General features: G+C 48.5%; 1 protein-coding gene across 1 annotated transcript in view; it reads right to left on the bottom strand.

The window, feature by feature from the left end:
• Positions 1-3261: 3261 nt before the first annotated feature.
• EXOSC2 (exosome component 2) overlaps positions 3262-17278 on the bottom strand; it is a 31028-nt gene continuing 17011 nt past the window's right edge. Inside the window, exons 5-9 of the mRNA XM_088453312.1 lie at positions 16950-17015; positions 13163-13231; positions 12900-13076; positions 12497-12625; positions 3262-5488 (exon numbers count right to left, since the gene is read on the bottom strand). Of these exons, the coding sequence (XP_088309438.1) occupies positions 5408-5488; positions 12497-12625; positions 12900-13076; positions 13163-13231; positions 16950-17015 (522 nt within the window). The 3' untranslated portion in view covers positions 3262-5407. The remainder of the gene's footprint in view (positions 5489-12496; positions 12626-12899; positions 13077-13162; positions 13232-16949; positions 17016-17278) is intronic.

The following is a 17278-nucleotide window of genomic DNA, read 5'->3' as shown; positions in this document are numbered from 1 at the left end:
TCGCAGCTAGAGGTAAACCCCTTCACTAGTGTTTTCCTATGGTACACCGATATCCTGGAAAGTGAGAACAGTTTATTCTTTTCAGTTCCCTTATAAAACCTATGGTTAAAAAGAAGGATCACAATTCGCAAAGTATTTGCAGAGTACGATGGAAGTTTCTCTGCTGAAAATGACGGTGCTTTTTCTCATAATAGAGAAAGAAGACATCCTCCAGGACAAATATAAGAAGGTATTACATGAGAGAACATTCAGCATTACCTATGACTATCGTAAGACTCAGTCTCCTCTAACACCAGGAGGTAACAGAATACTATGATCTGTGCAGGCTTTGATATCTTAAAATATGTTTAAAAGGTGTTTAAATGGTTAAAAAAAAAAAAAAAAAAACACAATGTGTGGAGTCCCTGCGAAAATCCATAACCAGCCCCGGACCTCTGAGCCTAGGCTGGTGTTGGAAAATAGGGGGAAAAACAGCGTGGGGGGTTCACCCAATTTTCCAATAACCAGCACCAGGCTGAACCTGCCGGGGAGCTGACGCTATAGCAGGGGGACACACTGTCCCCCTGGGCTTTTAGTGCAGATTTAATAGTTAAAGAAATAATAATATTGGGGGGGGGGGGGGTGTTTACAGGTGGACTATAGCAAGCCTGCCCCAGCATGATGGCACTTGTCAACCACAAGTGCTAGCATGCCTGAACATTAAGGGCCCGCTGGCACCTTAATATAAAATAATATTACACAAAACTGTACACACATACTGAGTATTCTAGTCATTAAATTAATTAAATACCCCCCACGTCGCCCTCATTCACTAATTTATTACTTACAATCTAAAGGGGTCACGTCCTCATCAGTCCATGTAGCATCCAGACACTTGGTAAAACAAAAAAAAAATATTGCTTCTGCCCTTTACAGAGCCCCGTCACGAAATGACCAGTCACTCTCCATAGAACTACAAGTCCTAGAACGCTTTCAGTAAGAGCGTAAGCTGTGACTTGTAGTTTCACAACAACTGGAGAGCTACAGGTTGGCTTAGGGGGGATCAGATCTTCAAAAGAGTGTAGAAGTGGACAAGTGGAAGGACATGATAGGTAATTGCAAATTGGTTGCTATGGGCAACGTCTCCACACTTTAGAAGGGTTGATACATATCCTCCATGTTCTCTACACAGCCACCTAATTGAGTGATTATGCAGCGTATGTGGCTGCCGTGGAGAAAAGTGCTCAGAATTCGCTTCTATCTGCCACCACCGTCCTCTCATACTAATGAGCTCGATGGTAACGGTTTCAGCTGGAATACGTTTTACAGCTAATTTAGAATGTCCGTAATATAGACATAAGCCAAAATAGAATTAGACTGGATTTGTTTCACAGTCCGGTGAGGAATCTCCCAAACGCAGTTTCAGTGAATAAGTGATTGTTTTGTTTTTATAACATTTTTTTTATTTTTTATTTTATAGGCTTTAAAAGGAGAAGTTCAAAACCGGTGCTAGACTGTAAACACTCAGAGAACGGAAGGTCAAAGCCACAAACTGGAACATCTTCGTGGTGTTAATTTAATGTACAAGCATACAGTACATAATGAATAAGTGATTATATCACACTACGTTACGGCTATTTGCCCGAGTTTATGTGCATATTAACATTACGTATCCATTAGGTTTAGAAATGCACAACCTGATTCTAGTGTGGTAAAATGAAAGCTTACCCATTTTTTTTGTTTTAATACCATATTCTGCTCTTATTTATTATGCTCATGTCCGAGTATTGTTTCTGACCATGTACCTCCCTTTCTGGACAGAGGCCCTGATTCAGAGCCGGTTGCTCTGACAGAGCGCTCGCTCTGAATCAGGGCATAGCTGTGGGTGACCACCCACAGCTATAGCGAGCGGCCAGGAAGATGGTCGCGATGGTCAAGACCAACGCGACCATCGGGCTTGCGACGAGACCCTTGTGGTAGGGTCTCATTGCCGCAAGCCCCAGAGAGCTTTCGGCTCAAACAGAGCCAAAAGCTCTCCCACTGACATCAGAGTGAATTGTGATGTCAGTGGGGCCGCCCCCAAATGGTAGGCGTTCTCATGGGAACACCTCCGTCTGGGCAGCCACCCCCCCCCGGCCCGCCCACCAAAGGGGGCGTGCTGTCACTCAACATCGACAGCACGCCCCCCCCTTTGGTGCGAGACCCGGAGGGACAGATTGCCCGTCGCTATCCGGGTCTCGCGCATGCGCACGACGGAGCCAGCTCCGTCGCCACCATCGACCCGGTTGCGAGCACTCAACGCTTGCGACCGGGTCTGAATCAGGCCCAGAGTCCTCCCATACTCTATAGCAGGGGGTGTACGCAATAAGTGCTGTAGAACTGCACATCCCAGCGTGCCCTGCCAGTTTTGCTTTTTGACCATGCTAATGCTGTTGCAGGGCATTCTGGGATGTGTAGTTCATCAGCAGCTAGGGGGAGGCTTATTGCCCACTTCTGCTCGAATAGCTACTTGCAGCAGGATAACACACCGAGTCACAAAGCACGCAGCATCTCACGATGGTTCCACAAACATGACAATAAGTTCGGTGTACTCCGATGGCCTTCACCGTGACCAGACAGACTAGCGCACCTTTGGGATGTGCGGGAGACTTGCAGCACAAATGTCCAGCTGACAAATCTGCAGCAACTGCGTGACGCTATCGTGTCACCATGGACCAGGGATCTGTAAAGCATGTTTGCAGCACCTTCTTGTATTGTGTCCATGCCATGAATAATTCAGGCTGTTCTGGGGTCAGAGAAAGGTCCTTACCCAGTACTAGGTGAATACACTGTAAATGCCCCCCATACACAGAAGCCGATCCGAGGGATTGGTACGATATATCGCTCTTTGTATGGGCATGATATCGGACAGCGCGAGCTCCCGTGGGGTCGTACATCGCACCTCCAGATCTTACTGCAGGTTCATTTGATCTGGGGATGCGATTTACTATACCATGCAGCGCTACGCGGTGGGGGAGGGGAGTGCTGGCATATCGGGCGGTCAGCCACCCGATCGCACCGTGTGTGGGGACCGTCCGATATGTCGGCCGTCGGATCCTCTGACGTGTCGCAAGGTGCAAATCGCACCGTGTATGGGCACCGTTCCACTTTAAATGTGTCTTACAATTTGTTCTGTATGAAATAACACAGTTTTTCTATAAAGTCATGTATAGATTTAAATTCTTATTTAACTAATCCTCAATGTATTTCTAGTGACAAGTAATTCAGCAGCTGGCACACATCTCTTAGCAAACAGAACTTTTACTGGAACAAATTACCAAACAATACACTGATTATTCATACAGGGGAGAAATAGATCACTGTACCCCCCCCCCCACCCAAAAAAAAGGGTCCGACGGCATATGCAGCGTAGATCACGGTCTCCTGCGGCTGCGGTTTTCGCTCTTTGGAACGGGAAAAAAATCTGCTTTTAATATGGAGTAGCTATTTTAATTGGGAGCTCACAGTGTTATCTACTCAAATAGCAATTCAAATGCAGGTCATTAATTTATGACAACTGTGCAATGCTTATTTCAGCAGTTTTAATTACAAAGGAACTTTGCAATTGCCTGTTCGGTTACTGCAGTGTTCCAATTTGCATCGCAAAGCTTTTTAAACAAATTGATAAATCAAAATCACAAATCTACTATTAAAAAGGGAGCACTGTGGTGCCATGCAGAATAAGTTATGACATAAAAGACTGATGCGATCAGAGTATAGGTAAATGGTAGAGGATGGTAAAATCCAATACGTATGTCTGATTACATTTCTATCTATACAAATATTGTTATGAATTCCCTCCCCACATACATTACCTTCGTTCGCTGGCCCAATTCTAGTGTTCACGCTAGCACCCTGCACCTGTCACAACCAGTGCAGTTCCTCTTTCCTGTCTGGAGTGTTGCGCTCTGCTCGGGGTGCTTCTAGCACACTCTGGTGTACACCCCAGGCAGGAAAGAGAAACTGCACAGGTGCAGGGTGGTAGAATGAACAGTACAATTCTATCCACCCAACAAAGTGACTGCCTGCAGTGTCGTGGGAGTCAGAGCTTCTCATACTCAGTGTATATATAAAAAAATAGATTTTACCGGTAAAAGGAAACAGAACCAAACCTGGTCTAAAGCTGCCAATACCACCCTAGCTGCACAAATCACAAGCGGGGGGGAGAGAGAGAGAGAGAGAGAGAGAGAGAGAGAGAGAGAGAGAGAGAGAGAGAGAGAGAGAGAGAGAGAGAGAGAGAGAGAGAGAGGAGAGAGCGAGAGAGAGGGAGGAGAGAGAGAGGGAGGAGAGAGAGAGAGGGGGAGGAGAGAGAGAGGGAGGAGAGAGAGAGAGGGAGGAGAGAGAGAGAGGGAGGAGAGAGAGGGAGGAGAGAGGGAGGAGAGAGAGAGAGAGAGAGAGAGAGAGAGGGAGGAGAGAGAGGGAGGAGAGAGAGAGAGAGAGAGAGGGAGGAGAGAGAGAGAGGGAGGAGAGAGAGAGAGAGAGGGAGGAGAGAGAGAGAGAGGGAGGAGAGAGAGAGAGAGGGGGGAGAGAGAGAGAGGGGGAGGAGAGAGAGAGAGAGAGGGAGGAGAGAGAGGGAGGAGAAGAGAGAGGGAGGAGAGAGAGAGAGGGAGGAGAGAGAGAGAGGGAGGAGAGAGGGAGGAGAGAGAGAGAGAGAGGGAGGAGAGAGAGAGAGAGAGAGAGGGAGGGGGGAGGAGAGAGAGAGAGAGGGGGAGAGAGAGAGAGGGAGGAGGAGAGAGAGAGAGGGAGGAGAGAGAGAGAGAGAGGAGGGGGAGAGAGAGAGAGAGGGGGGGGAGGAGAGAGAGAGAGGGAGGGGAGGAGAGAGAGGGAGGGGGGAGGAGATAGAGAGAGAGATTGGGGTAAATAACATCTGCAGAAAATGCAGTCACTGTCTGACATCCCTAACCAGAGCCTATAGCATCCAGTCACTCTAGATGCAGGCGAGGACAAATTGGACATGGATGTGACCGCTGTGCACTGAAACAGAATTGCCACATTTAGTATGTAGGAATTCAGTCAGTTCAGCCATCTCAATTGCATTTCAAACTTACTGACTTTGAGGACAATTAGAACCTGTCAGCGGTAAGAGAGTCACTCTGGAAACATTGCAGCTCCCTAGGGAACGGTCACCATCTATTTACTTCTTCCCAAGAATGGAGCAGTGTAGGGAATCTATGTCCTATCATATGCACAGAACCTGCACAGACTAAAATGTAAACAACTGGTATTTGCATGACAATGACCTAAAGTGGATGCCTGCTAGTACTGTGCTATCACTTTCTATGGCAGGATTCTCAGTCACTTCATTAGGTTTTTGTTCACTGTGCAGCCAAATCCTATGGGTTTTCCCGCAGGCTTGTACAGGAACGATGACCCCCGAAGAGATAGCGCACTATCCTTCCTGCTCCGCAAGACGCTGTCTGGCCTCCATCACTATATCTTCCATAACCTCAAACTTCAGGAGATCTTTAATCTGCAAGACAAAGGAGCGGCAGTAATGTTACAGTGTTCCACAATCCCGAGTACTAGATGCTTATTAGGTGCCTGACAACTTTCACCAGCTGCCGCGCATTCTTTAAAATGTATTGGCCTGGAGAATGGAATATATATGAAAAGGTCTGGTCACTGAATTCAGCACCATTTTGCTAGTGGATTGTGGCGATAAACAGACCTATAGGCTGTAAAATAAATAATAATCCCAGTGTTTTATTAGCAAACGGAAAGTACTGGCAGTTGGTGAAAAAGATTCAGGTAATACCATGTAGGAATCATTGGGCATAGCCTATCAATCCACCAATGACATGGTGACCCAGCCTTTTTTCACTGTAAAGTATTCCTTACTGTGTGTGTGTGCTGCCCACATCATTGGCGTAGTCACAACTTACCGCACACCCTCACAATAGCCTAGAATAGTAGAAGACTGCGCAAGGCAAGCTGAACAGGTAATATGCAGAATATAATATTTCTACTTCAGGGTCCATAGGGTATCCACAGGATACCTTGGGGGTATAGGTGTGACGTCAGTCGCAGGGCACCAAAGAGTTAAGCTTTCAGCCTCCCAGGATGCACTAGGTCCCCCTCCTATACCCCGCCCCCGGGCCAAGGCACCTCAGTTTAGTTTGGTGCCCGGCCGGAGTCGGGTGCACCTGTTGGAGTGGGGGCTAGAAGAGCCCCTGAAGCTTTTTCTTCATGCAGCTGTGGCTGCACATCTGGATGAACAGCATGGACAGTCAGTCCTGACGTCCATGCTGTCTTCCCTACACCCCGCCGGTACCAGAACGCCGGTACTGATCCGGGGATGCTGGTGGGCGTCTGGGGTCACAGCTAGCGGTGACCCCAGATGCTCCGGACCATGGCCGGATTCAAGGGGGACAGAGGTAAGCAGCGGGGTCCCGCGGTGGGTCCCCGCTGATCACATGGTCCTAAGTCCCCAGGCAGGGGGCTCCCTGGGGACTGGCTGCAGCGTGGAGCCAGGCGACCAACCTGCGCTTCCACTACCCCCTGGGACAGCGGACCGCAGCAGAGCGGTAGCGCTGCGGCGTCCCAGGGGTTAAATGCATGCCAGGGGAGCGCGCCTTCCCTGTCTCACAGCCGGCGCCTCCCCCGCTGCACACAGCCCTCTCTGCACTGTGCTGACTGGTCCTGTGTCAGCGCTCCTCCCCCAGGCCAGCTTCTCTCTGCTCCTCGGCGGCCATCTTCTCTGCAACGCATGGTGAACGCTGCTGGAAGTCTGGAAGGAAGCATCGTGGTCTGGGTCCCCCCGCATACCTCTCCTCCGCTGTGGCTCAGGTCTGTGTATGCAGCGCTGTGTCCTACCAGGCCCTGTGTCTGTGTAGTTGAGTGATCAGCGCTGTTAGTGCAGGAATTGTTATTTCTCTGCATTGTATGTGACTGTGCTAGCGCTGCCTGTAACTTTTCTTCTCTAAACTGTCAGCTTTATTACTGTCCCTGTTCTTTCTGCTAAAGCCCTTGCGGTGCGGTGCTGCAGGGTGGTCTCTCGCCTATTTAATACTTAATTGGTGAGAGAGGTCACATACGTGGTGCCATCATGTCTGAAAGTGATTTTCCCCTCCGGCTACAGTGTACCACGTGCAAAGTACCGTTAGCGGAGGGGGAGGGTAGCGCGGAGGGCCTTTGCCGGCAGTGTTTGTCCATGGCGCGGCCTATTACGGTTACAGCACCGGTACAGGAGCCGCCCTGGGCTTGTTTCGCTCAGGCGTTAACAGCTTTAGTGGGCCAGTTAGCTCCGCAGCCCGCGTTTACTCCGATGGGTTTGTCCCAGCAGTCTGTGGTGTCGTCACCCATGCAGGGGTTCCCACGACAATTGGTGGTACCCCACAGTCTCCCTATTTCCCCGCTCCCGGGTTCTCAGGAGCCAGCGTGGGTTAACTCCCTGACGAGTTCTGTACAGCACTTGTCGGATGTGTTGCAAGGGGAGTCTGTGATGCGGCCTCATAAAAGGCCGGTGGCGTCTCTGTCCGCTCCTTATGAGGATGACGAAGGGACGTCTGATGATGGGGAGATTCTGGATCCTTACGATCAGGAACCTTTCCATACTAAAGGACGCTGATGCTAAGTCCAAAGTATATATTCCTGGACTTATTCGGGCGGTCCGCACAGCCTTTGTGATTGAGGACGAAGTTCCCCCAGCGGCTAAATCTAAGTATGCCTTTTTCAAAGATGTGAAGGGCGATGCCACAGTCTTTCCTCTTTCGGGTCAGTTGGTGGACCATTTAGAGGAGGCGTGGAAACAACCTGGCAAAAGATACCAGCCGCAGAGACGCCTGGCGGTGGCTTATCCGTTCGCGGATAATTATTTTGCTAAGTGTGAATCCCCTCCACAGGTGGATTCTCACGTGACCCGTTTTGTCCGTAGTGCCACATTGCCGATGCCATCCATGTCCTCCCTTAAGGATGCTACGGACCGCAAGGTAGAAATCTGCCTGAAGTCCGCTTATTCCCTTGCAGGGGGGGCAGCACGGCCGGCTATGGCCATTTGCTGGGTTGCCAGAGCGATGGAGCGCTGGGCGGATTCATTAGAGGCTTCTTTTGAATCCGACTGTCCGGCCGAACAGGCGGAGTTGATTGGCAATCTCCGTGATTCGGCCACCTACATCAACGAGGCGGCTCTAGACATTAGTACTCTGGTGTCTAGAATTTCTTCAGCAGCGGTAGCTGCTCGTCGCACCTTGTGGCTGCGATCCTGGAAGGCGGACGCAGATCCAAGAAAGGTCTGGAAGCGTTGCCGTTTACCGGAGAAGTTCTCTTCGGTCCGGATCTGGATAAGATTGTGGCCACGCTGGCGGCAGCCAAATCTGCTTGTCTCCCGTCGGCCGCTGCTCCTTCTGGTTCTGGACCATCGTCCTTTCGGTCATCTAGGGCCCAGGGCAGGCCCAAAACACAGTCGTTTCCTCGACAGGCTGGCCCTAAGAAATCGGTCAAGCCCCGGAAACAGGCATGGAGTACCAGACGTCCGGCCCCCAAGCCAGATGACAAGCCTGCGGCCTGACGGTCCGGGTCTCCCCTTGGGGGATCCCAGGGTGGGAGGCCGCCTGCTGCAGTTCTCCCGGTGTTGGTCGTTCACTACGACAGACACTTGGGTTCTGGAGGTGGTCTCTCACGGGTACGCCCTCTCCTTCCGGCACAGACCCCCGGCTCGATTCTTCACCATGGGTCTACCATCAGACCGGAACAAGGCTACGGAGCTGCGGAAGGTATTGCACACTATGCTCCAGGCTGGAGTTATAGTGCCTGTTCCATTCTCCCAGAGGGGCCAGGGTTTCTATTCAAATCTATTTTTGGTACAGAAACCCAATGGGTCATATCGTCCGATTCTCAACCTCAAAGCACTCAACAAGTCTTTGCGGGTCCCGAAGTTTCGGATGGAGACCCTACGGTCCATCATTCTGGCGCTGGAACCTGGGGACTACATGGTGTCATTGGACATACAGGACGCTATGGCGGTCATGGCGGCTTCTCTGCGGCTGCAAGGAGTCCGCATGTTGCCGTACTTGGACGACCTGTTATTGGTGGCAGGATCTCCAGAGCTCCTGTTACACCACTTGGACCTGACCATTGCACTGCTGCAACGGCACGGCTGGCTAATCAACTGGCAGAAGTCCACTCTAATCCCGTCTCGGAGGATTCTGCATCTTGGAGCCTTATTGGACTCGGGACAGCAAAGGATCTTCGTGACGGAGGACAAGATCTCTGCTTTACAGTCAAGGGTGCGCAGTTGTCTGCACAGCCGCCGGGTGTCCTTACACTCGGCGATGAGGTTACTGGGCTCCATGGTGTCGGTGTTCGACATGGTGGAATACGCCCAGTTTCACTCCAGACCTCTGCAGCACCTGATCCTGTCCAAGTGGAACGGGCTGCCTCAGTCTCTGAAGTTCCAGACGATTGTGCTCACCCCGGAGGTTCGCCTGTCCCTTGCGTGGTGGTTAAAGACGACCCACCTCAACAAGGGACGTCCGTTCTGGGTTCCAAATTGGGTCCTGTTGACAACGGACGCCAGTCTTCGGGGCTGGGGAGCAGTTTCGGGTCCACACTTGTTCCAGGGCAGGTGGACACCGACAGAAGCGGAGCTTCCAATAAATATCTTGGAACTCCGTGCGGTCTTCAATGCTCTCCTGCAGGCACAGCGGTTTCTCCAGGGTCACCCGGTGCAGGTCCAGTCGGACAATGCTACCACCGTGGCCTACATAAACAGGCAAGGAGGAACTCGCAGTCGGGCGGCTCTCGTAGAGGTCTCTCGGATCCTGGTTTGGGCGGAGCGCAATCTTCCGGCCATATCAGCGGTCTTCATCCCGGGAGTGCTAAATTGGGAGGCGGACTTTCTAAGTCGCCAGGACGTTCATCCAGGGGAATGGTCCCTGCACCCGGACGTTTTTCAACTACTGGTGGACAGGTGGGGTCTTCCAGAAATCGACCTCATGGCGTCCCGGCACAACAACAAGTTGCCGGTGTACGGGTCTCGCACAAGAGACGAAGGGGCGTCTCTGGTGGATGCTCTGTCCGTCCGGTGGACGTTCAGGTTCGCATACCTGTTCCCTCCGGTCTCCCTTCTTCCACGGGTAATCCGGAAATTCAAACAGGAAGGAGGGACGCTCCTGTTGATAGCTCCCGTGTGGCCCAGACGGCACTGGTTCTCAGACCTTCAGGGTCTGTCCGTGGACAGTCCTCTGCGGTTGCCGCTACGACCGGACCTTCTGTCTCAGGGTCCTTGTCTTCACCCGGACCTGACTCGGCTGTCTTTGGCGGCGTGGCTGTTGAGACGGCCATGCTGAGGTCCTGGGGGTTTGCCAGCTCTGTGGTGCGTACCATGTTACGAGCTCGGAAACCGTCTTCCGCGAGGATATACCATCGCGTGTGGCATACTTTCTTCCAGTGGTGTCGACCGAGAGGTTATGCACCGCGGGAGTTTCGTCTGTCTCGGATTCTCGCCTTCCTGCAAGCGGGACTAGATCATGGGCTTTGCCTTGCTTCTTTGAAGGTACAGGTTTCGGCCCTATCTGTCTGGTTTCACCGTAGGATTGCTACAATCCCGGATGTGCGCACCTTTATGCAAGGTGTTCTCCGTATTCAGCCGCCCTTTGTTCCACCTGTGGCGCCTTGGGATTTGGCTGTGGTCCTGAGGGCTCTCCAAGGACCGCCGTTTGAACCACTGGGCTCAGTGGATATTAAATGGCTAACAGCTAAGACTGTTTTCCTTCTGGCCGTTGCTTCAGCCAGACGTGTTTCTGAGTTAGGGGCTCTTTCTTGTAGACCCCCTTTCTTGGTTTTTCATGGGAACAGGGCAGTGCTCCGCACTCGGCCCGAGTTTCTTCCCAAAGTTGTTTCCCAGTTTCATGTTAACGAGGAAATAGTTGATCCGGCCTTTAACTCACCGGGTCTTTCCGTGGGTGAGGCCTCTTTGGATGTTGTGCGGGCCTTAAGGACTTATGTTGACCGCACTTCTTTGTTTAGGAAGTCGGACGCTTTGTTGTCCTCTATGGCTTCTGTAAAAAGGGTTGGCCTGCTTCAAAGCAAACTTTGGCAGCCTGGATCCGTATGGCTATTTCTGAAGCTTATCTTCATGAAGGCCTACCGGTCCCTCCTTCTCTGAAGGCTCATTCCACTAGGTCTGTGGGTCCTTCGTGGGCAGCTCGACGTGGTGCCTCGGCAGTTCAGATCTGCAAGGCTGCTACGTGGTCTTCTGTCCATACCTTCGTGAGGTATTACAGGTTTGACACCTTCGCCTCTCAGGATGCTTCCTTCGGGCGGCGGATTCTCCTTTCTGCACAGGAGCGTCCCCACCCTTAAAGGATACTGCTTTGGGACATCCCCAAGGTATCCTGTGGATACCCTATGGACCCTGAAGTAGAAAATATGAGATATGGTAAGAACTTACCCTTGTTATCTCTATTTCTACGAAGTCCATAGGGTTCCACAGGACTCCCGCCCTGTCGCACCTGTGCTGCAGATGGGCTTTGCTCTGGTCACCGGTTTTCCGTCTCCCTCTGGTGAGAATGTGATTCTTGTATGTGTCCAGATCTTTGTTCTCTCTCTTCCTTCTCCTCCTCCGGCCTATGGCTTGGTAACTAACTGAGGTGCCTTGGCCCGGGGGCGGGGTATAGGAGGGGGACCTAGTGCATCCTGGGAGGCTGAAAGCTTAACTCTTTGGTGCCCTGCGACTGACGTCACACCTATACCCCCAAGGTATCCTGTGGAACCCTATGGACTTCGTAGAAATAGAGATAACAAGGGTAAGTTCTTACCATATCTCATATTATACCCATCCAGCATTTTATAATAATAATGGCATTTAAATCGCACTTTTGGGTCATTCCATGGTAACTCACGTTACAAAGTGAGACAGCAACCAATCAGCATCTCCTGAATACAGTCTTCCAAAGCATGACCAGTCTTATCACTTTCTCAGCAAACGAAACCAACCTCACACAAACTCCTTTTGCTGCTGACAGCCATGTACACACTCAGCCTGCAACGTGAGCTAACATGGAATGACCCTTTTCTCCTAATAGGACACGCGGTGCTTTACATTTGCCCTTACAGCACAAAATACAAAACCCACATAAACACATTTGCTCAAGTCCCGTAATATATACTGACAGGTAATTTATTATTGAAAAAAAACCTCCTTGTTTACAATTACCTAAACTGCATGTGTCCCTTATCTGGGACTCCCCCATGCTGGGTGCGTTGCTGGTCAGTGGTGCAAAACTAAATACCTAGTAGTGTCATCTGATCATATCTGGGTAGTAGTTGCTAGATGTTGCCAAGAGGTGGCAGCAAATCTTTCCATTCCAGGACAAAGGCTAAGGGGGACTATGAACAGTAATAGCCTGCAAGATGCAGGCATTGGTGAGGTTGCAGCAAGTTTTTCCTTGTAAATTATACTTCGAGTCGCTTTAATAATTTAAAAAAAAAAAAGGTTTCCATTCATCATAACTTAAGTTTATCTTTTTTTAAAGCATACCTGGTGAGACAAAGAGGCTTCATAGCAGTACAGGATGCTGGTGTCGTACAGTAACATTTTCTGGGAGGCCAGAGCCAGGATACAGTTCCTCAGGCGAGAAATCACTTCCCGGTCAGATAATGATATCGGCTGCAGAAACAGGATTAAACATCGTTAGACAGCTGCCTATCGTAACATTTATATTTACGAGGAAGCAGCAAATAGTTTATGGTTGAGTAATGAATACTTCAATGATATAAGAATACCAAAAAGAGGTATAAACCCAAAGAGCATGATGTCCCCATTATAACTTTAGAATCAGAATTTGGAACTAAATACAAAAGAATATTTCATTTATTACCAGCCAGGAGAGTGATGGACAGAAATGGTGCTCAATGTGCTGGTGTGTAGATCAGGGCATTACCTCTAGATTGGTGACAAACCCCCCGGCTTCTTCCTCCGTCTGTTCCGGAGTGGGGTAGAGCCAGATAAAACCATTGTTTCCCAGGATGATGGAGGCTCCGCAGGTAAGGTTGTGAAAGTGAGTCTTGCGTCTCTTAACCAACGAAGGGGACACTTGAACCAGGACGCCTTGTCCGAGCTTAGAACAAGAAGAGATTGTCCACAGAGTGCACACTCCAGTAACAATGTACGACGGCCTGGTGCAGTCACACACAGATCCCTTACCTTGCCATACTTGAGACTGCGAGTGTGCATGGAGAGTGCACCGTCAGAGTACACCGCCTGGACCTCGGCCTGAGAGCGAGAGTTAAGGAAGGACTCTACTACAAGACGAGTAAAGTGTCAATGTCGCCAACAGTGTTGATTGACAGAGAGGCCCATTGTCGAAACTGGATTATTGGCTGAGACCAGATCAGTTTAAAATTGAATCGCAGCAACTCCATCTTGCGACTGGACGCAAGACGCCATTTTGCGAAATGGACGGCTAAGCGCCATTTTAGATAAACTCACACTTTAGTACATGTGGCGATAATACTATTAGCATCATGCAAATGCATCTGTGACCATCGCCATAAGTTACGGCGATTCACCAAAAGCCCATTTCATGACTTTACGTATTATAAAGGATATATTTCAGAAATGGCTTTACAGTATGTCAAGATTGGATTGCATTAGCTTAACAGAGCAAATGGCCAAGTGACAACTATCTTGTGTAGATAAGCTTCCTGGATAACATCTGCTCTCACTCCAGGTGGCCCGGCTAGAATACACACCTTACATTAGCAGGCTTCCTGCAATGAAATAACTTCAAAGACTAGAGTGTTATCTTAGGTTTGTGTCTTGTAGCTGGGTTAATTTGCATCCACACAAGAGTCTGGGAGAATAAAGAGTTTTTCTTTTGAGCCTGGGAAAGGTGGGGGCTGCTGAGAGAAGGGGCATGTGGAACTATCATGCTCAGCAATCCACATTGCTAGGTGTTCACTTAGTGAGATTTAAGTGCACCATTTCTCATACACACATTAATACGCACAATTGCGCTGGTAACTAATTGCATATTAGCGAATGCATAAGATCCTGTATGAAAACACTGTTTTATTAGCTTCATGCGCACGCATCTGCCCCAAGTTAACTAGCGTCTTTATATCAAACCCTGCATACTCACACATTACATATTCACATAAAAGGTTTAATAACCTTTAAGGTATAAGATTTAAGTTGGTTCAGTTAGTATAAATGCTGTGAAATAAAGATATTTGATAACTAAGGTTTTATACATGCTAAGAAAGCCGTGTTTTGGTTTCGTATTGATGCGTACTCTTTCAACAGAATTCCGGTATTATCGGTGTGGAGATCGCATCATGCATTCTCAACTTATGGACCGCAGAGACTTCAAGCAACAAAATGTATATTATATGAACAACTGTTAGGATGATTGCATGGGGCGGGAGGGCAGAGACCCCCAGTTGTTGGAGGCTGGGTTGACTCTATTTGAACCAGCCTGTTAAACGCTCTGTAACAGATGCTTCCCTCATGGGAACCAATAGCATCAGCAACAAACTTCTCTATTGTCCTGTCTATTCTGGGGGGGCATAAATATATGTGTGCTCAAACACTGGGTCTTTAGTCTGAATGCTGAATGATGACGGGGTTTCTTGCTGATGCCTAACATCTGGACCAGAAAGCGCTGCGTATGTATACTGTACTTGGGGTCTGTATAATTCCTTTGCGTCTAATGGTGTCTGAATCAATAGCGTGTAGCTGACTGTACTTTTTACTTGAATAATACTTTGTGCTTCGGAACCACACGTTCCAAGTCTGGAGTCTTTTATTTACTGTATGACTGCGTACGCAAATTGGCGTCATCCTTAGAGGTTTATAGGTAGGATTTTAGAAGGTACAGGCAGGGGCATATAGAGGTTCAATTTCAATATCGTCACCATCTTCATAGGAGTCGTACTGCCCCTTTCAATTCACTGTTGCTTCTGACAGATTCTAACCTGGTAGAAGTTGGAAAATGCTATTGGTCCACGGAGGGCTCACAGTCAATAACGCGCTTCTTTATTCAGCACACAATCATCTTGTGCTGCTGCCCCCTTTTGATATCTACATTGTTCTGATCAGGTTTACCATTTATTCAGAATCTATATCCTATATCATAGCCTACATGGCCAAAAGTTTGTGGACGCCACTTCTGATTCGTGGGCTTGCCCATTTCCGCCAAACCCATTGCTAACCGGTGCATAAAATTATGCATACACCCATACGATATCCTTGGTCACATATTAGCAGAAGAGTGACAAATAGAGATCACGCTCAACACGCTAGAGAATTGTGCGCTTCCAACTTTATGGTAACAATTTGGGAGAAGGTCCTTTACAGTGTCAACAAGACGATGCCTCTCTGCACAAAGCCAGGTTTTATAGAAATGTAAAAAAAAAATATGGTTTGCATTGGAAGAACTTGCCTGGCCTAGCACAGAGCCCTGTCCTCCTCAACCCCATCAAACAGCTTTGGAGTAGACTGGAATGACAACCAAGATCCTGGCCTCATTCCCCAACAACAGTCCCCGAACCTCACTGATTCTCTTGCGGCTGAATGAATGCCCCAAGAACAAGCAGGATCTGAAGACATTTGCAGTAGAGGCCTGGCAGAGCATCACCAGGGATGAAACCCAGCGTCTGGTGATGTCTATGCGTTCCAGACTTCAGGCTGTAATTGCCTGCAAAGGATTTGCAACAAAGTATTAAAAAGTGAAAGTTAGATTTAGGATTGTTTAGTTTGTCCCATTACTTTTGGCCCCTTAAAAAGTGGGAGGCACATATAGAAACCGTTGTAATTCCTACACCGTTCACCTGATTTGGATGTAATTACCCTCAAATTAAATCTGAAAGTCTGCAGTTAAAGCACATCTTGTTTGTTTCATTTCAAAGCCATTGTGGTGGTGAATAGAGGCCAAAATATGAAAATTCTGTCAATGTCCCAATATTTATGCACCTGACTGTATATATTTATGAATGCTATTAGTAGCTCTTACATAAAACTTGCCCTTTAAAAAGGAACTATCAAGAAACAGCTATCTATATATGCTGTGGACACCAGATGCAATCACACAGCAGAGACCGATGTTTTCGGGCTGAATCAATACTCATTAAAATGCAGTCTATCAATTTACTAGGAGCTAACAACATGGAGAGGACCCTTCTTGATTAATATTCAGGAGGCTCTGGGGCTGCAAGTGCAGGGATTCGCTGCATTAGAGAGAGAAATATCTGGCTTTAATACACTGAATGCCTCAAAATGTGAGGACAGGTACACATGGAGGTGTCCCCTCTATCAGGTTTGCTCTCATTGGTTCTTGGTCTCTTATAGTGTCGCATAAGCTATGGAATGCCAGAGATTTGCAGCTGAAGAAAATAGAAGATGTGTTACAGGTACAGTGTGACTATATTATATTTGATACTATATATTTTGAATATATATATATATATTTTGCACACCCCGAGCAAACAGTTATACATGTATGCATATAGAGATACATAGATAGATATATCAAGATCTATTTTGCAGGAAAATCCAACTATATATTAAGCACTGATCAGGCAGCTTATCTTGACTCATGAGGGGAGGGTTTATGACATAAAAAAATTAGAAATAGTGAAGTTCCAGTCTCTAAAAATTACACAATTTTAAGTCAACCTGAAATGTATGTAGTGAGGCCTCAAAAAGGTTCGCCACCCTGCAAAGGAATTCCAGCGAGTAATGGTATGTTGCTTTAACTAATATCTGTATGTATTGAGAGTCCTGGTTCTATAGCTAAGCACAGTACTGTGTAGACATCGACGATCATAAAGAATGATGTTAGTATGACTGAGAAGCTCTCACCCAGGTTTACTCTTGCACGTGAGGCTATATACACGCTAATGCCATACAAGAATTGATAGCAGGCACAGATGCCTAGACCCCGGCAGCAGACACGTGGGACTGTGCCAGCTTAGCTTCTGTCAAAGGATACACTAATCAGATCTCCTTCCTGCAGGTAACTCCTCATTGCCAGCTCGTCCTCTGCTGACCTCCTCCTCTGAAAGAGAACACAAGAGATCAGCGCACCATATAATAGCTCAGAGATTCCCGGCTTGCCAAGAAAATCCCGGAGAAAGCACTTCTGCCGTGCAAAGCCCTGACTTAGGTTTACCGCCAAAGAATGTCATTCAGGGCACGGAGGGAGCCCTGTGATCTAAGCAGTGGCGAATGTTACTGAATGCCACCAGATACATGAACTCCTTTTTTCTAAATTTTACATAAAGTCCCTTACACTAAAAGTGTGTACACACTTGTGCGACC

The sequence above is a fragment of the Taudactylus pleione genome, unplaced genomic scaffold (assembly GCF_031769625.1).
Source record: "Taudactylus pleione unplaced genomic scaffold, aTauple2 ptg000579l, whole genome shotgun sequence".
Taxonomy (NCBI): domain Eukaryota; kingdom Metazoa; phylum Chordata; class Amphibia; order Anura; family Myobatrachidae; genus Taudactylus; species Taudactylus pleione.
The sequence above is the reverse complement of the archived record's forward strand: the minus strand, read 5'-3'. Positions and strand labels throughout refer to the sequence as shown.